Source organism: Stereum hirsutum, assembly GCF_000264905.1.
Source record: "Stereum hirsutum FP-91666 SS1 unplaced genomic scaffold STEHIscaffold_1, whole genome shotgun sequence".
Classification (NCBI taxonomy): Eukaryota; Fungi; Basidiomycota; class Agaricomycetes; order Russulales; family Stereaceae; genus Stereum; species Stereum hirsutum.
The window spans coordinates 3,752,096-3,773,524 of NW_006763131.1; the positions used below are offsets into that span (position 1 = coordinate 3,752,096).

The 21,429-nt window shown below is 51.6% G+C and overlaps 11 protein-coding genes across 11 annotated transcripts; 6 read left to right on the forward strand and 5 right to left on the reverse strand.

Annotated features, from left to right (window-relative positions):
• Positions 1-362: 362 nt before the first annotated feature.
• STEHIDRAFT_152243 (uncharacterized protein) lies at positions 363-1,744 on the forward strand (the record flags this gene model as incomplete). Its single annotated transcript, XM_007299126.1, has 3 exons — positions 363-692; positions 769-871; positions 972-1,744. The coding sequence occupies 3 exons, from the start codon at positions 363-365 to the stop codon at positions 1,742-1,744; spliced, it is 1,206 nt and encodes a 401-aa protein (XP_007299188.1).
• A 551-nt stretch (positions 1,745-2,295) lies between these two features.
• On the reverse strand, positions 2,296-3,396 carry STEHIDRAFT_45929 (uncharacterized protein; the record flags this gene model as incomplete). The annotated part of the gene is made up of 4 exons (XM_007297886.1): positions 2,296-2,724; positions 2,788-3,048; positions 3,117-3,208; positions 3,273-3,396. 4 exons carry the CDS (start codon positions 3,394-3,396, stop codon positions 2,296-2,298), a joined length of 906 nt encoding a protein of 301 aa, XP_007297948.1.
• Positions 3,397-3,669: 273 nt separating this feature from the next.
• Positions 3,670-4,758, forward strand: STEHIDRAFT_117878 (uncharacterized protein). The gene is made up of 5 exons (XM_007299127.1): positions 3,670-3,846; positions 3,898-4,010; positions 4,074-4,153; positions 4,210-4,301; positions 4,360-4,758. Exons 1-5 carry the CDS (start codon positions 3,705-3,707, stop codon positions 4,458-4,460), a joined length of 528 nt encoding a protein of 175 aa, XP_007299189.1. The 5' UTR covers positions 3,670-3,704; the 3' UTR covers positions 4,461-4,758.
• A 200-nt stretch (positions 4,759-4,958) lies between these two features.
• STEHIDRAFT_117879 (exonuclease RNase T and DNA polymerase III) lies at positions 4,959-6,150 on the forward strand. The gene is made up of 3 exons (XM_007299128.1): positions 4,959-5,032; positions 5,116-5,451; positions 5,633-6,150. The coding sequence occupies exons 2-3, from the start codon at positions 5,215-5,217 to the stop codon at positions 6,056-6,058; spliced, it is 663 nt and encodes a 220-aa protein (XP_007299190.1). The 5' UTR covers positions 4,959-5,032; positions 5,116-5,214; the 3' UTR covers positions 6,059-6,150.
• A 469-nt stretch (positions 6,151-6,619) lies between these two features.
• Positions 6,620-7,071, forward strand: STEHIDRAFT_152247 (uncharacterized protein; the record flags this gene model as incomplete). Its single annotated transcript, XM_007299129.1, has 2 exons — positions 6,620-6,825; positions 6,912-7,071. The coding sequence occupies 2 exons, from the start codon at positions 6,620-6,622 to the stop codon at positions 7,069-7,071; spliced, it is 366 nt and encodes a 121-aa protein (XP_007299191.1).
• A 577-nt stretch (positions 7,072-7,648) lies between these two features.
• Positions 7,649-10,808, forward strand: STEHIDRAFT_90346 (uncharacterized protein; the record flags this gene model as incomplete). The annotated part of the gene is made up of 14 exons (XM_007298309.1): positions 7,649-7,696; positions 7,761-7,833; positions 7,893-8,018; positions 8,070-8,173; positions 8,229-8,291; positions 8,356-8,587; positions 8,643-8,695; positions 8,750-9,145; positions 9,201-9,365; positions 9,444-9,545; positions 9,602-10,051; positions 10,109-10,246; positions 10,314-10,373; positions 10,462-10,808. The coding sequence occupies 14 exons, from the start codon at positions 7,649-7,651 to the stop codon at positions 10,738-10,740; spliced, it is 2,289 nt and encodes a 762-aa protein (XP_007298371.1). The 3' UTR covers positions 10,741-10,808.
• Positions 10,809-10,972: 164 nt separating this feature from the next.
• STEHIDRAFT_117881 (uncharacterized protein) lies at positions 10,973-11,744 on the forward strand. The gene has a single exon (XM_007299130.1). The coding sequence runs from the start codon at positions 11,448-11,450 to the stop codon at positions 11,661-11,663; it is 216 nt and encodes a 71-aa protein (XP_007299192.1). The 5' UTR covers positions 10,973-11,447; the 3' UTR covers positions 11,664-11,744.
• A 271-nt stretch (positions 11,745-12,015) lies between these two features.
• Positions 12,016-13,032, reverse strand: STEHIDRAFT_165133 (ribonuclease H-like protein; the record flags this gene model as incomplete). Its single annotated transcript, XM_007299131.1, has 4 exons — positions 12,825-13,032; positions 12,654-12,722; positions 12,376-12,594; positions 12,016-12,311 (listed from the first exon to the last, which is right to left on the reverse strand). Exons 1-4 carry the CDS (start codon positions 12,931-12,933, stop codon positions 12,016-12,018), a joined length of 693 nt encoding a protein of 230 aa, XP_007299193.1. The 5' UTR covers positions 12,934-13,032.
• A 2,028-nt stretch (positions 13,033-15,060) lies between these two features.
• STEHIDRAFT_46059 (uncharacterized protein) lies at positions 15,061-16,066 on the reverse strand (the record flags this gene model as incomplete). Its single annotated transcript, XM_007297894.1, has 4 exons — positions 15,061-15,209; positions 15,266-15,327; positions 15,412-15,477; positions 15,540-16,066. 4 exons carry the CDS (start codon positions 16,064-16,066, stop codon positions 15,061-15,063), a joined length of 804 nt encoding a protein of 267 aa, XP_007297956.1.
• Positions 16,067-16,744: 678 nt separating this feature from the next.
• On the reverse strand, positions 16,745-18,395 carry STEHIDRAFT_47295 (uncharacterized protein; the record flags this gene model as incomplete). Its single annotated transcript, XM_007297990.1, has 5 exons — positions 16,745-17,279; positions 17,351-17,450; positions 17,543-17,713; positions 17,835-17,997; positions 18,246-18,395. 5 exons carry the CDS (start codon positions 18,393-18,395, stop codon positions 16,745-16,747), a joined length of 1,119 nt encoding a protein of 372 aa, XP_007298052.1.
• A 426-nt stretch (positions 18,396-18,821) lies between these two features.
• On the reverse strand, positions 18,822-21,190 carry STEHIDRAFT_90355 (cation efflux protein). The gene is made up of 9 exons (XM_007298310.1): positions 21,044-21,190; positions 20,933-20,984; positions 20,826-20,865; positions 20,611-20,758; positions 20,473-20,553; positions 19,681-20,397; positions 19,324-19,619; positions 19,185-19,257; positions 18,822-19,110 (listed from the first exon to the last, which is right to left on the reverse strand). Exons 1-9 carry the CDS (start codon positions 21,129-21,131, stop codon positions 19,073-19,075), a joined length of 1,533 nt encoding a protein of 510 aa, XP_007298372.1. The 5' UTR covers positions 21,132-21,190; the 3' UTR covers positions 18,822-19,072.
• Positions 21,191-21,429: the final 239 nt, after the last annotated feature.

Below are 21,429 nucleotides of genomic sequence, written 5' to 3' on the forward strand. Positions count from 1 at the left end.
CGAAGAGGGGGAACAATCGAGCTTCTGCCCTAGCGATGTAAGCCAATATACGATAGTGTATACATATTTGAGGAAGAATGGAGAGCATGGCACGGCCATGGCAGCAGGTGAGGCCATGTTGCCACGTTGTGGCGAGTCGTTATTGTTTTGCACCGGAGAAGAAGATAGAACGGCAGATGGACGCCCGGATGGCGAGGCCTGCCAACGCCCTGGACTCAAGGGGAAAATGAAGCTCATGTCTGCGAGATAGAATACGACACGCCAAATCTGGAACAAACATGCGAGAAAGAGAGCTCTGCTGACGGCCTTCGTGGCGGTCCCCGGCTCCGGCGGAAGTAAATCAGGTTTGTTCCCTCGCCACAATGATCTCCTTCCTCGACTTGCCACCGGAAATACGCCTGCCCATCTACGCCCACTTTCTTGACGAACATACTCGCATCCACCGCAATCGCCAACCAAACAACGGCCATTATCGTCTCTTGCATGTCTGTAGAGCAACATATTATGAGGCTCGTCCGACTTTCCGGACATATGTCTCGTTGGCGTACGAGAGGCAAATAAACGCCTTCATACGTTGTGTGGACCCTGAAGATCTTGCGCACATTCTCTGGGCCGATGTCGCTAACGATGGTCGATACCTGTCAAATGTCGACCCTCGTCTTCTACAGAATTCTAAGGAGAGCAGCAGCGAGGTAAGTGGCGAACGATGGGAGCGATACTCACCTAGCACTGAGTCGATGGGCAATAGTGACTTTCGTAATTGTCTAGGTCATTAACAGGCCTATATCGAACCTTCACCTTGCGCTCCGAAGGATGACATCGCTGCAGCGCCTGCGAACATTCGACTGCCGGCATGGCGCTCCAGCTGCCCGTACGTCTGCTTCTTGATTCCCGCTCTTTCGGCGATCTGCTTTTCCAAGTTCATCTAACGGAATCATTCACTCTGTCATCCTTTCTTTTACATATCACAGCCAGAATAGGGTCATCTCTCAGGATGTCGTTCGAATTATGTCTCTTCCCGGATGTTCGTCCAGATAACCTAGTCTCCTACGAACTCTACCTCGACCCCACAACCCAAGCCTCCATCTTCCAAACCGTCCCCAACGCCAAGCTCCAAAAACTCCGTCTATCCGGCGACTGTCGTCTCCCGAAGAAAGAGCCGACGCCTTCCCTCCGCTCGCTGAACCTCCACGCCATCACCTCGAACCATTTCGACGTCCGTCCCATAAATGACACCTTCCCCGATTGTCATCTCGACTCGTTCGCGTACTCTATGGGCCACAGAATGGGATTCGAGATACGGGATGCACAACTTCGGTCGCTGGTACAGGGAATAGGATCCCGTCTTCGGAAACTCGTCCTCCTGGGATGTAAAAGGCTGACGACCTCGGTGATCTCGGAGTGTCTTTGGGAACTGCCAGGGCTGGAATGTTTCGCGCTCTCGTTGATCACGCACGATGAATTGCGGTCAAATTTTGTTTCAGCGTTGGCATCAAGCGTGCGAGTGGTCAAATTACATGTGGTTGAGGGGAAATGGACCCAGCCATTTGTAGAGGAGGAGAATGCGCTATGCGATGGTTTAGAAGAAAAGATGAAGCAGGAGCCAGCGTTGAGCATTCTGCGTCTTCACTTCCGCGAATCTGTCATGGTGTCGGGCGGCAGAGCAGCGAGGTGGAAGGAGATAGCAGCCGATGAAAGGCTTGACCTTAGATGGGGGAGCTGGGAAACCGATGAAGAAGTGTAGTCTAGATTAACTTACGCTGACCACGCCCATAGGTTGCATGCCATGATCCCGCTCGTTCCAGCCAACGATAACAGGCTCAAATTGGCCGCTGCACAAGTCAACGGACAGAAGTACTGTACGATTAGAGATGTAAAGTCCGATAGCAGTCCGAATATATCAAAGTACAGATCAGAAAAAATCGTGTCAGGTAATGAGCGATGGTCCAGACGAATGACGAATGCAGGTACATAGAATGTCTCGAATTATGTACGCGCCACACGCGATACTTAAAAGTAGTCTCCGGCGCTGGGCTGCACGTCCGCAAGTCAGCAACGAGAATCTAAAAGAACACGGCAACGAAACGCGACGGACCTTTCTCAGTCGTGGCGTCTTCCGACCAAACGAGCCTTCCGCTGCAGTAAGGCACAAGAAAAGGAATATCAGTTCCTGTTGCCGCCACATATCGACAATTGGATCCAGTGACATACATGAACGGCCACAAGTGCTGCCCACGGAAACCAACAGATACACAACAATCGAACGGGTGCCCCACGATGCATGTCACTCGACGATCAAGGTGATGACTGACCGGGGTGCGACTGTGAATGCTGCGGCCTGTTCAAGCCCGGCTCCCCCCCGACACCACCGACAACGGGAGGATTATTGGTGTAGTATGGGTCTGAGATGTAGGGTGTAGGTTGGGCTTCATACGTGCGTGCGTTCTGGGGATAGTCAGGGAAAGGCTGACGAGGGTAGGCATCGCTGAGCATAGCGTCCTCGCTGACGTTGCTGACGTTTCTTACGTGACCATAGCCGTCTCGCGTCCCAGATGGACCACCGGCGAGGGGAGGTGATGGAGATTCTTCGCGGGCGTCCCAGGGATCGCGCTTGGTCATGGGTATCTCGTTGTTGTAGCCGTTGACGGAGTAGAGGGAATCGTATTTCATATGGTCCTCCTGCTGGCCTCTCGAGTAGCCTGAGAGAACCACATAGAAATAGAACTGATGAAGTTGATGGTTGGTAAACTCTGGTACATGATCTGATGAGTGTGGGGGCTGCGTTACCTGTGAGATAGCCAGTAATACCCAAAGGCCGCCCATCAGGCCAACGTCGACCCACGGGAATATTTGACAAAGCGTCTCGCCTTCGGAAGAGACAGCGGAGGAGGTGGAGTTGGAGGTGGAGAAGAAGGTGCTCTCGCAATCACTCTTTGCAGTAGAGTGTCTGGCGGCAGAGATGATGATCCAGGCAATGGCTACTGAAAATCCCGCAAGGGTAGTCATTATGTGGAGGGTCAAGTAGCGCCGGAACGTGATGGGTTTCTCCTGCGTATGTGATGAGGTCAATACCCATGTCAGAAATGGAGAACAAAGATTGCACATACCTGAGCTACACCCAAGAACCCAAAGATCTGGATAGCAGCCGCGACGTAGCAGACAATGGCAAATATCCATTTGGACCAAGACCATGTGGCGGCCCCAACAACTATGGACATGAGAGATACGTTTAGCATCCATAAGCCACAATAATTCACCGTTCCGAGACGTACTGTGTGTGGTGGCGATTGCAAGTGTACCTGCAGTGATACCAAGGGCCAGTTGCTCGACGAGGATAGTATAAACGCCAGCGTTAACTGTGGGGATGGCACAACAGCAGCGATCGCGGGGCTTCATAATGTCAGATGTCAAGGGTCGTTACAGTCGAACAAAGCGATGTGGAGACGAAGAAGACGACAGAAATGAGAGAAGAAGCGAACAGGAAAGAAGATGAAGGAGGACAAGATGGAAAAGCGCAGCGTCGATGAGTGAAAGGGCAGACGACTGGAAAGCTGTACATGGTGTTCGCTGTGCTCGCCTCCCCCTCGGCTCGGTCCTCGTCACAGTCACGCTGACGCACTGTCACAGGCTCGGTATACAAGCCCAGCTTGCCCCATACAACTTGTTCTCTACCCCCTCGTCCTTGCCCCTTCTCCTACTCAATCATGGCCCGGTTCACTCTGCTTTCTCTGCTTGCATGCACGCTCTTTAGCGCAGCTATCGCTAACCCGGTCGACAGCCAAGAGGCCCTCGCAGTCTCAGATGGAACCGTGCATGCCGCAGCAAGCTGGGAGTGGTCCTCTTGCGGTATGTTCCACATATATTGCAGTGCAGAACACTCCTAAAGCCGCTCTATAGGTCTCTCTTCTGATCCGATTCAAATCGAGTCTATCGATGTTTCGCCTGATCCTCCAAAGCCTGGCGAGAACATGACGGTCACTGTCAAGGCTTCTGCCCAAGAGCTTATCGCGGTGCGTCCTCCGCCAATACTTGTGCCGGCTCAATCCTACTGAATATGTCTATGTACTCTGCAGGAGGGTGCCTATGCAGACGTAACTGTCAAGCTTGGGCTCATCAAGCTGCTACAGAAGAGTTTCGACCTTTGTGAGGAAGCGTGAGTCGTATCATCAGCGATGTAATCATCACACATCTCAAATGCCTTTCTTGCAGTCGTAATGCTGAGACGTCCGTACAATGTCCCGTTGAGCCTGGTTCTTACACCGTCGAGCAGACGGTAGCCCTTCCAGCTCAAATTCCCCAGGGTCAGTGCCCCAGTTCATTCCGCCCACCAATCTCCGTCCTCTGACAATTTCCCTACAGCCAAGTTCAGGGTTCATGTCGATGGCTTCACCGTGGATGATGACCCCCTCGTCTGTGTCGACTTGACCGTCAACTTCATGAAGATCGGCGGCTTCTGGTAATGGGACACGTGTGTGGGGTGAGGTGGTTCAACTTGATGTCCTGCTCGTGGTGTGGCGTGTGGCGTTTGTTGATCGTTGAGTGTTCATGATTTCTTTCTTTTTTCTCTTACTTGACGAAGTCCACTCCTCACGCAATCATGTTCCTCTATGACTATTCCTCTGTGCATAATTTCGGCTTTGTACAACTAATTGTTCAGCCCACGTCTGCGTCTCAGAATGACAATCAGTTCATGTTTCTGTTCACACAATGTAACTGTTGTGCTCATGAAATAGATCTTGATAGAGACTCAGTGTCAAGGTAGACTCTACATAGATGAAGGCGACCATTTCCAAAGCTCTATAAGCAGGAGGATTGTGTATGGTGCCAAATATCGGTAGTTGGAAAGAGCCTGAGAGCGGGCCACCCTGCCGTAAAAGATCTCGGGATCTAAAGATAAAGCAGCATCATAACATGATTGACACGAGGCCATCTACTCCGCTCTGTCCGTTGAGGTTCCCACTTCCATCTTGACTCACCTTGATAGGCCGATAGGCTGCATACGCCGATGGAGACCTTTCGCATTGGACTGAGGGTGAGTCACTTCCCCCGATCTTCTGGTGTGACTTCGCTGCCCTTGCTTTGATTGACTTCAAATCGCCAACATCCTTCATTCAGAACATCACGAGAGCCACTCCTCGGCCGTGCATTAGAGGGTCCACACGAACATCCACGCCAATTTGGTTCACCGCTCGCCTGAAACATACAGCGGCATCAATGGCACAAGCAGCCGAGACCTCCAACACAAAGTTAACCCACTTGGCCATATTGGACTTCGAGGCCACCTGCGAACTGCCATCAGGTTCGAGAGAAGAGATGGAGATCATCGAGTTCCCGACTATCCTCTACAACCTGAACACGAAACGCGTACAGGCCACCTTCCACGAATACGTCCGACCAGTCATCTACCCCCAACTGACGGATTTTTGCCTCGACCTGACCGGGATATCACAGGTACGTGACCTACGCGTGTCTGATACTCCCTCTTGAAACGTGATATGCATTTTGCCGAGTTCGTTTGACTTGGGGGACTGAATTCCTCGTCGCGTTTTTCGTATCCGATCCCTTCGTCTCCTTGCCTCGTCTCCAAGTTCTAAACGTTGAATGCTTTCGAAACTTGCTAACGCCGGTGCAGGAAACAGTAGACGCCGCGGACAGATTCCCTGCCGTTTGGACACGCTATCTCGCGTTTTTGAAGGCTCAAGGCGTTTGGGAAAATTCTTCGGCGCTCGCGTTCGTCACCTGCGGAGATTGGGATCTCAAGACGATGCTCCCACAGCAGCTTGGCTTGTCCTTCGCGGATGATGCGACGAAGAAGCATGAAACAGAGCACGTCCTCTTCAAGCGGTGGATAAACATAAAGCGGTCTTTCCACAGTGTCTACGGAGGAAAGAGGCGTCCGAGTGGGCTTATTTCGATGTTGAAGGCTTTGGCAATAACGCACCAGGGGCGACACCATTCGGGGATTGATGATTGCCAGAATTTGCTTTCTATTGTCGAGAGAATGCGAGAAGATGGTTGGAAGGCCCACGAAGATCCACAGCTTCTTTTGCAGATGTGATTATTGGCGACAATGGACATGTAGATTACGCAACGGGCAAAGCGATACGGTTGCCATTACTTTGTATACATAGTCGGACTATGTCCTTCGATACCAGCCACAGCTCACATTCGTAGTAACCATGGACGTACATATACACGTGTGGGTGCCATTGTCCTCGGAAAGGCACTGCAACTAGGGGACTTTGTTTACGCATGGCACGCAAATAAGGGGCTTCGCATTGTCGGTGGCAACTTGGTGGTGTCCGACGCCAGTCTCGCGGGCACTGGGCCAACAATGGCGCACAGCATCAGATGCGAAGTGCCTCCAAATGGAGGACAACTACAGATTCATCGGCATCTCAGAAGGGCCCGCCCAGGTAAAGGCGTGGCAAGGAAGCCCATTCTTGTTCCCCAATTGTCGATCGCGTTTGTAGATCCCTGGTTTTCCACAACTGTCACCCCCCCTCGCCCACATATATAAGGACTGGGTGATTCACCTTGGTCGCTTCTTCACCACAACCACCCACATAATCGTTCATACACCCCCACACCCAACGCTCACCTTTTCTTGCAACTTATCATGTCCGCCGACTACGACGTGGTCTGGACACTGCACAACGACACGCCATGGACATGCACCTACGAAGCCTGGGGCACTAATCATGCCGGCCGAGACAACGGTGTCGTCGTTCTCCTCAAGTCTCAAGAGAGCGTCTCCTTCATGGTCAACGCTTCTCTCACATACTATTATTGCGTCCGGATCCACGGACTCGAGGTCGGATTCCAGTAAGTCCCATCTGATCGCGTGTCCGTTTTTCATTCTACGCGTGCGATGCTGACGATAAGTGACCCCCCGGCCTCATCTGCTGCAGAGTCAGGATTCGAGTAGACACGCCGTGCGCTATGTCGGAGCTCGTACCCAACTTCCAGAACTATCAGCTACTCCCGGCTGCGCCTTGGAATGTGCAGACTCGTCAGGGCATCATGGTTCAGCGCTTCCGCATCCTGACACGCCACCGTTATGGCTGGTGAGTGCAGTCCCTAGACGATTCTGATGATGACTGTCCGATAGCTGACGCAACATTCGCATTATAGAACATGCTATAATAGAAGATCAAGAAGAAGAGCGTGAACCAGACCTTCCCGTTTCCGACCCACCTGTACTTTTAATTACCACCGTATGCACTCCGAATACGCTGCTGTCGTGTTTTCTATAGGCTTTGCTATCCTAGTATTCTTTGTTATACTACCACAATCGAGATGATACGTATCGTTAACAATGCTATGTTGCTCTATGTCCTCGGTGTCGGTGTGATTGTATTCGTCGCCGCTGGGCTTTGAACTGTATGATTCGAGGCACTGTCAGCGTGAGCGTCTTATTGTGAGAATGATACGCTGAAAGTAGGCATCCATTCCTGCATATACGTTCTAGCACGTCGGAGTCTCTGATCCAATGGCGTGCCTCGTCAGGCTGGATAACCAGAAATGGATGTTGTGGATGAGTGAAGGGAGAGTGCCGGCAAGCGCCGGATCCCTCCAGACGAATTTCACGCTCCAGCCACTTGAGCAGTGCCACATTTATCGAGCTCAACCACCATAGCCCTCAAGCATGCCCAAAAGCGCGAAAAAGAAGAAGGACAAGGCGGCTGATTTCTCTGTGAGTGATCGTTCTCATAGTAATTCTTTGCACAGCTCATCGGCTGTCACAACAACGACCACAGAAAGCCAAGCTCAAATTAGGCAAAGGGAAACAACAGCCTACAAATGCTATAGACACCTCTTTCAAAGCTCGATGTGAGCAAAATCTTTCATTATTTTAGAGAAGATCAGTACCCTTGAATGACTGATACTAGCCATTGCACTACCGACTCAGAGTATCGCGGTCGAAAAGGATGCGGGTGTGCCAACCACGAAAAGGCGGCTTACTTTCGAAGACCTCATCTCTCACTTGAAGCATTACAATGCCGGTACTCGAAGAGGTAGGCCTTGTTGATTGTATGAGATAATTTGTCTAACGACACGAGATATAGATGCATTGATGGGTCTACGGGAATTGTTTGAAGCACATCCTCATCTGGTCGAACCCTCCCTCACAACTCTTGTCAATGCTTGTGTCCGGATAATTGGCGACGACGTGGGCAGCCTCTCTGTCTTCCTCTTGTTTTCTGATCTCATGCCATATTTCTCAGGATGCTAGTGTGCGCAAGTCGTTGTTGTCCTTTCTCAGCTGGCTTCTGCCTCAGATACCTCCCGTCCGTCCTCTTCGCTTTCACATATCTCTGCTCCTTGACCGACAGCTAGCCATCAAATATATAGGAAAACATGATCCCACACTCTTCTGCCCTACTTCTCTTCACAACCTCAGCGCAAACCCATATTTTCCCTGAAATCCGCATAGATGCAATTCGTTTCCTCGATCTGTTCCTGGACCTCATACCGCAGATCGTCGTCGGAGGGTGGAGAGGCGGGAAGGCTGGACATGGGAAGCGGGTGCTGGGAGGATACTTGGGTATTTTGAATGCCGGGACGAAGTTTGGTGATGACGGAGGTCTGTTACTCAATTCACAGTCACTCTTTGCCGTGAAGATTAACGACTGGCGTAGACACGGGTCCTGTTCGAGCTACCTCCACTGCCAGCGTAGTTTTATCGGCTGCAGTGAGTGATCCTCTATCTTCTATCCACGGACAAAGTTTGACCCCATCTCTTTAGTCCAAGCTCGTCGTCCTGCGATCTCTTGCCAAATTCCTTCGACATGCCATCTCTCCGCAAGCTACCTCAGCTGAAGAGTATTCGTCCACCTCCGCCAAGTCCACCACACCCACGTGGTATCTGTCCTCCTCGTTCCTAAATGAAGATGCGTTTCGTTCCTTCGACTCGCTCCTCCAGCCCTCTTCCTCGTCACAAAAATCCGGAGGCTCGTCCGCGCCTGAAACGAAGGTTTGGCAATCAGAATGCGATCCCGAGACTGGAAACGAGGAGTTCGTCCAGTGCTTTGAGGCCGCAGATACTGGCGCTGGTGTGGAGTCCTTCTGGACGTTGCAGGAATTGTCGGAGGCTGTGACTTTGGAGGATGGACGTCGGGAATCTGAATCGGATTTCGATATTGTACGTATGAAATTATCAAACAAGGCCACGACACTGACAAGTCTTTGTCCGCCAGCGATTAGCACGAACCTTACATCCCACATTAATGTCTACTTTTTTGGATTGTTCGCCTGCTGTGTTTTCACCGAGCGCCTCACCGCCGGACACCGAGCTGTCCATGGTACAAGCTGTGACGGACATATATCGCACAATGCATGGCTCGCTGCTGCAGAATACCGACGTACGTACTACCGATCATCACGCATCATCGGGGACACTCATCGAGGTTATTCGTGTACTTGGTGTGGCGGTGGCGCAGATTGATACGGCCTCTGTCCACGATGACGTTAAGGCCATACTGGTCCACATGTCAGCCTACTTCCCCTTCCATCCCAGCGCTGTCATCAAGCGCAACATCAAGGTAAGCTAACTTCGTGGCTTCCCTTCCTGCTTTGCTGACCATGAGCGGTAACGCAGGTCGAACAGGCCTTCCAAGACCTGAACCTAATCTACTGCGAACTCACCGCTCTCCTGGTCCTTGCTTCCCCATCATCTGCATCATCGCAATCCGCGTCTCGCAGAAAAGCCCGTCAAATATCAGCAACATCCCATATGAACGCCACCCTTTCCCTCCAACTCTCTCATGTCAGCAACTACGTCGTCCATCTTCTCAGTGGCGAGCCTTCCAGCTCGCAGCCCAACGCTCTGTGCCGTCATATATCAACGCAGGCGTACATCGCATTGATGCCGACGATATGGTCGTTGATCAACAATCCGAGTAATGGCGTGGCGGTACCTAACGGGATTGACGAAGATGGCGATGACACAAGGAGTGTGCTCGCGGCAGTTCTCGCTCATGCGATGAAGTGCTCGAGTACATCGGCGGTGAAGAGGCCAGCGGTGGAGTTCGTGTCACGTTTGGTCTTGGTAAGGTCCTATTCTTCATGTCGTCTCATCGCGTTCACTCATCCTATCGTGCTTCAGCTGGAATCGCATCGGTATTATACCGGTATATTCAGGCTCAGTAGATACCCCGAAGGGTTCAAGCAGGCACAGGCATGGACAGAGGGTTTACCAAGGACACTGTGGGAGCTTGGTACGAGTAATCCTACTCTGACTGAGGTGCGTCGACCTTCCTTTTACCTCTTCTGGCGAGAATATTGGCTGAATTGGGCGTCAATCTGTATAGTCTATCCTACAATTCCTCCTTAGATTATTTCAACGACAATCGCCTCTTCTCACTCCTCAGGTATGTTATACGCATCTAGCTGAATCCATTCACCGGCGGAGTATCGTCTAAACGATTACTGATAATTTATCCTCCCGTTCTTTCATAGCTCACCGCCTCCCTTCAATCTCGTCTCATCCCCTACTTCGTCATCATCCACCCTACGCGCGGAGAAGTCGCAGGACCTTTCGCCAAGTGGGACAACATGGTCATCCGAAAACTCGCACTGGACGTCGTCGCGACCATGACCATCGTCAATCCCCCAATCTCACGGGCTGCAGTCAGTGAAGAAGGAACCACACAGAAATTGAGGGATGCCGTGCGGAAATGTGTGAGCAGGACTGAGCTAGAGGAGTATCGGGTCGAGATTTTTGATGGCGTAAGGTGAGGTCAGGGTGGGACTAAAAGTATGCTATGGTTTGTGTGGCTTTTAATGATCATATATTTCATGTTTTCTGCCACGTTGGATTTCCTGTCACGATTTTCATCTGCATAGGAGTTTTCGTTATTCTCCTTGCTCTTCACGCTAATAGTCACATCGTGAAAAGTACCACTGAGACGCCATATGCATATTCCTCCATGCCTGAACAGACATCTCCCTCTGTACCCCTAAACGCTTCCCCGGCCGGACGCAACGTCCCCACCACATACAATAATAACTGCCTACAAAACATGCATAGAAACAAATCGCTCACGAAGAGCAAACAAAAGGAAAAAATTGGCAAGACCACGACAGCCCAAGAGTAGTCTGAATCGAGTTTCGCGCCGCCAGTCTCTGACCATGATACATCTCGCCCCGAAGGTACGAACCATACCACAGTCCGAAACCCGCTAAGCACGAACCGCGAAGTGGACTCAAGGATGCGCCCCTCCATCGTCAAACAATCCACCTCGCCCCATCCCCCCGTAGTCCCCGCTTCTTTCGCCCACCCTCCGCTATCAATCGATCTTATTGACTTCCATGGACGGAGAGCATCTTTCCACCCTCAACCATTAATTGTGCCTTAGCAGGTACGTACGTTGAGGTACATCGAGTGGCCAACCAACGATGCGGGCGCGAATACGTATGGACATGACCGAGGAGACAGGGAAAGAATGAAAAGCGACGAAAGAGAGGCGCACCCGTTTTTCCCCGCCACGCGTTTTCAACCAAACAGCCGTGGAACGAAGGAAACCGTCCCGCGCAGCTTTTCTCTCCGCTCGCCAGACTTCAACCCAACCAGGAAGAACTTTAGACGGCATCTTAGGAAGCTACGCGGCTGTGGGGATCGCTGGTACGCCGCTCAGCTCGTTAGAACTGGATCCTGCTAGGATCGATTCCAGGGGGAAGACGAGTTATCGTCTTTTTTTTAATAAGCTCAGACCTTAGCCCGCTCACGAAGATGGATGTGCGATGACATCCCGTGTGGTGTGAGCCTCGCGGCTTTCGAGCTGTCGTGGTGGTGAAGAAGACGAGATGATGTCGAAATCGTGGTTTTTGAGCCCGCAATGTTGAAACTCCGACCATGGTGTGGCACAGCGTAACGCCACACCTAGCTCTGATGAGTGACCATAAAGGAACTTAGATAGTCGGGCTCTGCAGACGTAATGCTACTATGATATCTCTCAGTCGGTTTTATAGCACAGGATGCCGAACCTAATAATCAAACCAGGAGATCCTGCGTCACTTCACTCGACGCCCGTCTTTTTCTGTTGCCTTGCCTTTTCCCGCCGCTGCACCTACTGCGCCTTCTCTGGCCGATGTCGAGGTATGCTCTCGTGGGGGCGGAGGGGGTCCCGGGTCGTATTGTGCGTCAAAAGGAAACCAAGGTCTTCCGGAAGGATCGCCCCTAACACGCATAGTCCCCTCAGCCGCATCAAACGTAAAGCATTCCGTATCTGGAATGGGATCCATGACGTTCAGCCGGTTGACGAGCCTGTAATATATGGCAAGTGCGGATATGGCGTCGTTGGCGGCATCTACGCGGAGAACAAATAACATATGAATTGATTCGGAAAGACATCACGGAACATATGCACTTACATTCCAGTTGCAGCGAGGAGAGCGCGCGGGACCAGTCACTGCGCTGAACGCGACCCTTGGGTAGGCGACGGTCGAGATACATCTCTGTCAAACGTGCGAGACCTATGGGATTGCGATAGGGTCCTTTCCATTGCGGATCGCACGAGCGTGCGAGAGGCGATAGATCAACACAAGCATTGATAGACACTCCGTAGTCCTTCCAAAGCTTCTTGCAGTCGCCTGAATTCAATCATTATCTGAACGACATTCATACAAGAAATTACACACAATGTACACACCTTGTATACCGACACCGGCTTTGAAGACATGCGGCGACGCAAGAAAATCAAGCAGGGTTTGAGGAAAGGCTGAATGATCGTCGAGTGCATTGACATGAAAGGTATTAGTTGGAGCAAGTTGGAGCAGGACAAAGGATGCTCAAGGATATGCAGCGAGTGACAATTAGTTACCTGACATGGCACTAATTTGGACGATTAATATACTCTCTTCCGACCCAATCTGCACCACCGCGACCGGGTTCTCAGGCAATCCTTTGCTGAAATTTGGTTTCCATTCCATGTCAAAGCCGACGACAGAGTGCGGATAGCGAGTCCAGAGGCGTTGCACTTCGGCATTGGCGGTCTTGACGGAGGTAATGTAGACGACCTTTGCCTGAGGAAAGAAAGAGGACCACTTGAATAGAGGGAGATCTGGATTAGATTTTTTGTTTTCACGAGCTTCCATGAGATTGAGTATGCTGCAGTACAATCTAGAGGCAGGTTTCAAGTACTGTCGTACTGCAAGTGCAATGGTGAGGGCCGCGGTAAAGTTGCCTGATTGGTGTTTGTGTGGCGCTCGTTGCGGCTCGTGTCACACCCTAATTTTGGTCGGCGATTGGAATGACGGTGGCGCGCAATGGCACCAACCAGATTCAAAAATAGGTCGACTCCATCAAGGCTTCGCTCTTACTTCATCGAGCACTCGGGGTTCCCGGTTGCTTTAAATATGTGTACCCGTAACAGTCGTGATGAATAGTAAGTACGCTCGAGGTGTACTTGAGCTCGCTCGTTGTGAAGAGGTAGACTTTCCGACTGTTGTGGCGGAAGATATTGGGGCAAGCGAACAGCCATGCGATAAAAATGCAGTGCATGTAGGTCCGGAAACATCAGAGTAGAAATCCAGTGTGTATACTGCTTATGAAGACCAGATTCGAGCCATGCCATAGACACGTCCAATATACCCACCGACGAGTTGGGTGGAGCGGCGGAAGGGGAGAAGTCGAGATCTGTCTCAGCGCATCCCGTGCACCTGTCCGTCACGGACTCACGGTGATATCGACAGATCTGAGGTCTGCCCTCCTCTACGATAGAATAGAACATTAGTGTACTTGAATGCCTCGAGAAACATGTACATGTGCCAATGATCGATCATCCTCTTGTTGCAGACAAGGTTGTTGTCTTGCGTTCTGCCATCATAGCCGCTGAAAAACTTGAAATAATGTGAGCATGGTGAGCTCACACACTATCGCAAACAGAGATGTTTGTAAACTTTCTCAACACTTACTGGCAGCTGTTGGATAGAAGACACCACACGGTGATGCTATAGTCTTGAGTATCGGTGGAGACTCGAAAGCATACAGCAATAATCACAGAATCTGGTGCAACGAATTCCGGTCTATACACACTCTAGAATGAGAAAAAAAATGCCAGTACCCCAGGACAACAGAGAGAAACAGCATGGATAGCTTGTAGCATGTGCAAGTTTGAACATCTCCAGGGTGGCGGAGACGGCGAGATGGCCGAGAGCCTAGCATCAAGAGCAGAAAGCCAAGGTATATAGTTGATGTTTAGAAGTTGGTCGCCCTGTGCTTCTTTGTGGTGAGCTTTGGGTTTGCTTTTGTGCCATGGAATTTGGTGATGAAAGAGAGAAAGGCGGGTGCGTCTATGGGAGGAGGCAATCCATCCGACCTCACCATCAACAACCAGATATTCAAGGTTTGGCCGGCACTTGCCCTATCGGCTGTAGTCGGGAAACCGAATACGCCTGGTGCCAGGTGCGCCACACAAGCGCTACAGTAGGGCGCACCAAGTAAGACCAAGTGCTGTGAACAGGTGGCCAAAGTCTTTGGCGTGGCAGAGGTTAGACTGTGTATCTGAACCATCAATATTCCAAGGCTTTTGGAGGTTTTAGGAGCCATGAAATTTTGCTGTAAGGTCTTTGTGTCGAGAAGACCTACGGTGGCGCCAACCGCGACCATGGCTCGCACATTGTCGTGGCCATACAACACCGCTCTTACAAACTGTAATGCTTGCGCCCTTTGACCTTTGTGATGGAATGTCTTGTTTCGAAGCCGCGATGTCGGGTATCAACTCGTCCCCTTCAGGTTTGAGCTCGCGAAACCATGGCAAGACTTCTACAACATCAACTTTGATTATTTACGCCCAATAAAAAGCAATCGACAACCCAAAGAGAGGAGAAACCACACGACCAGCCTGATCAAGCCCGGACCAGGGCGCATGTGAATGTAAGAAAAAGGGCCACGCTGGATGGAATGTGAAAACGAAAGTATTCTGCTCCTCCTGGCTCGTCCTGGACGGCAACTCGCAAGCGAAGGGTCAAGTGACGAAAACGCCCACCGGGCGTCGAGGTGCAGAAGGATTAAGGTAAAAGATAAAAAGGGTGGAAAGGAAGTAAGGGGTATGGTGATTATGATGCCCAGACCCAGGTCATGCCAGAGATACGACCAACGGACTCGTCGGCGAGTTGGTCGAACGCGGAAGGGGAGAAGTCGAGATCGGTTAACGCGCATCCCGTGCACCTGTCCGTCACGGTGATATCGACGGACTTGCCTTGATCTAAGATAGAGTAGAACATCAGTGCGTGTGCTTGATTGTGATGGGGAAACACGTACATGTGGCGGTGATCTTCTTGTTGCAGACAGGGTTGTTGTTCGGGTTGGTGCCATCATAACCACTGTATAAATGAAAGAGTGAGCATTGTGGGCTCGCACACTATTGCAAATATCACAGGATGGTTGCAAGCGTTCTCGAAACTCACGGGTAGCTGTCGAACAGGAGGTACGACACGGCGGCGATATAATCGGTATCGGTGTTGGTAATTCCACTGTAAAATCGAAATTCTGTTAGCTGCAGCTCATGCATACATACAGGAGAAAGAGTATTCACCAGCTGCCCAAACCCGTGGCGTAGTAAGTTCCTAGAGACGCAGCGTCAGCCAGGACCACCGTCAGAGAGCAAAGCGACACACCTTGTCCGCTTTGGGTGCCTGTAAGGTAACTTTCGGAGGAATCCGAGGAAGAAGAGGTAGCGGCAGCAGCGGTCGATGACGTCGTGGTAACAGCCTGTTCAGTCGTCGTAGGTGTCGAAGAAGTAGTAGGGGCGGCCTCGGAAGTCCACGAGGTCGTGGTAGGGGCGGCCTCCCACGTCGAAGAGGAGGTAGTCTCAGGCACCCAGGTCGAGCTCGAGCTCCATACGGAACTGGAAGTGGTCGCGATATTGGCTGCTGCGGACACAGATACAGAGACGTCTACAGATGAGGAGGAGGCCGCGGCGGCAGAGGACGAGGACGACGACGACGAGGGGGCACGGCAGCGCTTGGCGTGGAGGTGACGTGCGATGTGCGGGCTGGAGACGGCTACGGCCGAGGAAGAGGAGAGGAAGAGCGAGACGAGTGCGGCAGTGATGAACTTCATGACTGTGAAGGGTGATTTGATTTCGGTGAGGAGGATGGGGATGGGGGTGAGTGAAAGCGAGGTGATGTGGGGGGGCGAGGAGATTATCTATTTAACGAGTGAAGGCGAGACGCGCTGTCCGAGAGTCGAGGAAAGACAGAAACAGGGTCTTTTTTACGAAACAAGGAGGGTAAGCACAAAGGAAAGTATGGAGCGTGCAAGCAGGGAGGAGGAGGCGAGGAGCAAGTGAGGGATGCAGGCACCCAGCTTTTATGTGCGCGCTTTGACTTGGCTTTGACAGTCCGCAGTGACGGGATCAGCACCCACACACGTGGCGCGCCTATTTTTGGCATCCGTTGCCTTTCGCTCCCCGCAAATTGCTCGCAGAAAATTTGTCTTCGCGCAGCGGACGCCCCTGCCCAGTGGGAAATTTTGAGCAGGAAATAGAGCAGGAAATCAATATGGATATGTTCGAAAGAGGAAATACCGGCGCAGCTCGAGCTTTCCCATCGCTAGGTAACAGGGAGGCTATGAGCTTTTGGATTCCGGGGAGCCTATGCAGAGGCAACAGCGCACGAACGCCTGTTGCGATATGATTCCCGTAAAAGCTCTGGATGCAACGACTGAGAATAGTACATCCGGCGCTCACGGAGTAGCCAAAATACACTGAAACACACATACAAAAAAATTCATACCCGATCAAGCACTCGAGCCCCCCTTCGCCGCGTACATCTTCACCAAATTCGCGCTCGCTGTCCCCTCCAGCGTCTTTGCGTACGCATCCATCTGTCCCAACAATAGCGTGCTCTCCAACCGGCTCGGCTCCGGCGGAATCTTGAACATCCTGCTCACATCGTCCTCAGGCAGTGGCACCAGCCCCTGCGCCACCCTCTGCGCGTTCTCCTCCCTCCTCTTCGCCATGAACTGCTCCGCCCGAGCTTTTTCGCGTCCGATCTGGCGCGAGAGATACGCCAGGTTGTTTTCCTCCGTCTTGAACGCGTCCATCGATTCGATCACGAGCTCCAGGTTTTTCGACGTGTTGCCCGTACCGAGGTCGAGTGTCGAGAACGTAGGCGGCAGGGCGGCGGTGGACGTTCCCAGTGGGCTGGAGGCGGACGAGGCGCGGTGAGGGGTGCTGAGCGTCCCAAGGAATGCACTCAGCAACGGGTTCGTCCGGACCGTGAGTGGGATTTCCTCGAGGATGGATGAGAAGGTAAGTTGGTGGTTGATCAACCTGAGGGGTATCATGTGTTAATCACCGTGGCCAAACTCAAAATGTAAAGAGACTGAAATGAATGAACTTACGACTGGCTGCTAAAGTTCCGCCTCTTGTACGCATCCAAGAACGCCTTTGACAGTCGGAACGCACGGAACGCAGCGTTGCCCCGTGCAGTCTGAGAGACATCTAACGTGAGAACACAAGAGAGATTAATCAACGCATGTCAGTGAGAGATACTACAGGACGATGTCCCTGAGGTTTCAGCAAGAAATAATCACCGTGAACGAGAACGACACCTCCATGCCTGAGCTTGTCTTGATGAATCGCTTGCGTATCGATCAAGGCCTGTTTGAAAAAGGCCCCCATCGTCGTGGACTGGTAGAAGCCCACAACGCTATCGTTCGCTCCCACCTCCTTCAGCGAGCGCAGCATAGACGTCTGGTATCGGCCTGTCCAACAAACCCGCAATCGTACCCAACCAGCACCCAAACCACGTCCAAACACATAGAACCATCAATCGTCAGTATGATGAAGAAAACGATGACTGAAGAGAGCTTTCAGAAGACGCACCGACGCTTTTCGCAAGCTTTTCATCGTCGTCGCTTGCAGTATGATGCGGCAGCGCGAACGAGTTCGAAATCTCGAGGACACCGTCAAGGTCTAAACCGAGCAAGAGTCCGTGCACGATCGACGAATGCGAGTCCGATGCGTGCTTGATGATTTTTGAGACGACCTAGAGCGTGATCATATGAGTATTGAAACGATACATGTTGCGTTCGTCCGAGAAGGAAGGACGAAGGAGGGTAAGGGTTCCAGTGTGTGAAGACAGAAGATAGCCGACGATGCCCTCTAATACGAGGACCCAGAAGTACCGGTAATACAATATTCGATGCAGCGAGGGCAGGCAAAATGAGATGATAGCCCATGATAGACCAGAGTCCTCATGACCCTACGAGTCAAAGATAAAAACATTAAACGTACCATTCCATCCAGCTGCACGCTACCCAACGGAATATCCCCCTCCAAATCGATCACCTTACTCATCGAGGCCGGGATGGCTTCATGCGAGGGTTGGGCTGGTGTGAGCGCCGCAGAGGGCGCAGGGAGCGATGCCGCGAGTGCGGCTGCCATTGAGGTCGCCATTTTTGTTGACTTTTTGTGTTCGGTGGGATGTGTTGTGGAAGATGTGAAGTGGGTAGTGTGAGAGGGGAATGGAGAGTGAGATCTTGAGAGGGGAGAGCAAGTATGAGGAGGAGCTCAGGATGCAAAGGAATTGATGAGGGCCCGAAAAGATTGGTGGCCACGAAATTGAATATCCCGGAACCGACACGCCACGCGCTGCGCCACACTGTCACAGGACAGAAACTCCGTCAAGATGATGGACAATTTTGCTTAATGCTCGAGTAACTTACCACTAGTCCTGTTTGGCGAAATGCTTCGATATATACTGGAAAGTGAGCTCCAGCCATGGGTTGTAATAACCTAGGCACCATTGGGGCTCAGGCTCGGGATTCAAACTCACATGCTACAAGGACTGACAATAAACAAAAAAAGCCCAACTAATTCCGTCTGACTTGAATTGCGAGAAGAATACGTCAAGGCTACAGACTACTAATACTACGTATGATACGAACAACGATGATGACAAGGAGAGTATGCATAGGGGGAGAAAATGTGAAGAAAGAGAGACGTCCGCGGAGCAACCGTATGTATTGCTGCTACCGTTAAATAGATCGAGACGAGACGACGAACGGCTGTAACTCAGGGGTCGAGACTGCGATTTGATGAATGAATGTGGAAGGTCAAGATCACGGCTCTCCTGGCGTGACCGTGCCGCTCAGAGGTGCTACGCAATAGCGAATAAGAGTAGTCAGTTAGTCGTTGTATGGCGTGTGCATGTAAGAAAGAGGTTGAACTTACGACAACATGCATTTCCTGGGTCGCAAGCCTGGTCTGGCGGGCAAGAGATCAGACAGGCAGTATCATTTGACGTCTAGACGCAGACAAGGTCGCATCAGCACGCCTATACTCACAAAACATAAACGTAAACGAAACTTACCTTCAAAAACTCCTCCGGTACGGCCCCACTGCTTGGATGATACTCCGGCTGGATGGTGCTGGAATGTATCCCATGTATATGCAAGGTCCTCCTGATTTCGACCGCCACGGGCATGAAGTCGTGGTTCCTCGATGCCATTACGTGCACAGAGGCAATGACCTTTGCCTCTGAGAGCTGCCAGATATGGAGCTCGTGAACTCCGAGGACGCCGTCGACTTTGAGGATCGCGGTGCGGACTTCTTCGAAGGAGACATCCGGAGGAACGCCTTGGAGCAGGATGAAGGATGCGCTGCGCACTGTGAGACAGGAGTGAGGAATGAGGTTCTCTGCTGACTTGTTAGAAGTAAACGAACGTACCCAAAGGCAAAGCAGACTGGAAGATGATGACCGTGATGACGAGACTGATCAACGGATCGCAGTAGAACTTAAAGGACCACTCCGTGAGCCAGATAATCAATCCCGTCGCGATGACTCCGACGTTCCCCAACGCATCGCCCAAGACATGAAGCAACAGTGCCTTCATGTTCATTGAGCCGCCATGCGAGTGGCCTCCATGCGAATGCGAATGTCCGTGGTCATGTTCATCAGACTCCCATGATTGGGATTCATCGGCAGGAAGATCAGCGGTTGGACGGATGAGTGGCGTTCTCTCGTTTACAGGTGTTGTCGAACGAGAGTGACGCTCTTCCTCTTCGTCATTGACGATGGTCTGTTGACTCGAATTGACAGCTTCTCCATTCAGGCTATCTATCGAATGACGTGCTCTCGACACGCTCGAACGTGTTCGGCGATGCTCGGGAGCGGGAGAGCTTGCTCGGACCATATCATCGGCTCTTTGAACGAGAGAAGCGCGAGTAGCGGCAGGGTGACCGTACAAAGAACTGTACGAGTCGGAACGCTCCCGATGACGGGGAATTTCGGAGGCATGAGAGCGGATTGGTGTCATTGGTGGGCGACCGTCTGTGGGCAGGTTATGGGAATGACCGTTCCCGTCGGGGGTTGGCGCGATGCTAGGTGTTTTGCTTGCCGTAGAAGATTGGTCGTGTGAGTGGCCCCCATGAGAGTGGCCGTGTTCTGATGCGTGCATGACGGGTATGTCAAAATAGTATATTAGTGTGCGTGTCGAGAAAGATGGGGATGCTGACAGACCATGGAATAAGAATAAGCCGACGATGTTGGAAGCGAGACCGAGGGATCCGACAATGACGACAAGTTTGGGGTTGGATACCTCTGTTCGGACGGCGTAAGTTACTAGATGTTAGGGATATAGAGGGTAGCAATAGTGACCTGGTGTTGAGAAGAAACGCTGGAGCGCGTCAAGTGTAATGGAGAAACAGAGGGCGAGAAGGAAGACGCCGTTGACGAGCGCAGCCAGGATTTCAGCTCGGTGCCACCCATATGAATATTGCGTATCCGGGGTGGATTGAGCAGTAAGCTAGACAAAGAGGAGTGTCAGGAATGTTTCGTGGACGGTTCTCGAAGTAATAGGGTGTGAACTGGACCTTAATAGCGTAGAGCGCGATCACGAGACTGACGACATCACTGCAAGTACAATGGCCCCGCCGTTAGTGACACGAACAAAGTCTCTGAAGAGTGAAGAGAAGCGCACTTCAGCATATGGAAACTGTCTGCGACGAGCGCAAGGGAGCCGACTGCATAGCCTGAAGCGGGAGAAAAAGTGTGTAAGCTGGAGGGATAGACAGAAATAAGTGGTACTGACCGACAAAGAGCTCAACGAAGAAGAAGCAAACATCAATCACAAGCAGCAAGGAGATGCGGGCTGTGCGAGACATGCCCAATGAGACCATCGCGAGCTGCAAGCGTCGCGGGAGAAGGAAGAGATGATGAAAGGACAGAGAAGTGAAGGTTGCTTCAAGCTTTGAGCTTTGCAGAAAGTCAATTGATGACAGATCATATGGTGTGATCAATCTTATCATTATCTGATAACGCCGCCTGACGCCACGCCACATCTGCGCCACAATCTCCCCACTTTCATCCTTCTTTTCCCCATCCCCCATCCCCCTCACACCACCCCACAAACACGCATCGGGTACATTTCTTACCACGCACTTCCTCATCATCAAGACCTCCGCAGTGACCACAGTA

Coding starts and splice junctions, on each gene's coding strand:
- STEHIDRAFT_117878 (XM_007299127.1), top strand. CDS start 3,705: ATGGCCCGGTTCACTCTGCTTTCTCTGCTTGCATGCACGCTCTTTAGC. Junction 4,154..4,209: donor TTCGACCTTTGTGAGGAAGC/GTGAGTCGTATC, acceptor CCTTTCTTGCAG/TCGTAATGCTGAGACGTCCG. Junction 4,302..4,359: donor TCCAGCTCAAATTCCCCAGG/GTCAGTGCCCCA, acceptor ATTTCCCTACAG/CCAAGTTCAGGGTTCATGTC.
- STEHIDRAFT_117879 (XM_007299128.1), top strand. CDS start 5,215: ATGGCACAAGCAGCCGAGACCTCCAACACAAAGTTAACCCACTTGGCC. Junction 5,452..5,632: donor ACCTGACCGGGATATCACAG/GTACGTGACCTA, acceptor ACGCCGGTGCAG/GAAACAGTAGACGCCGCGGA.
- STEHIDRAFT_117881 (XM_007299130.1), top strand. CDS start 11,448: ATGAAAAGCGACGAAAGAGAGGCGCACCCGTTTTTCCCCGCCACGCGT.
- STEHIDRAFT_90355 (XM_007298310.1), bottom strand. CDS start 21,131: ATGGTCTCATTGGGCATGTCTCGCACAGCCCGCATCTCCTTGCTGCTT. Junction 20,866..20,932: donor GACAGTTTCCATATGCTGAA/GTGCGCTTCTCT, acceptor TTGTACTTGCAG/TGATGTCGTCAGTCTCGTGA. Junction 19,111..19,184: donor CCCAGGAAATGCATGTTGTC/GTAAGTTCAACC, acceptor GCTATTGCGTAG/CACCTCTGAGCGGCACGGTC.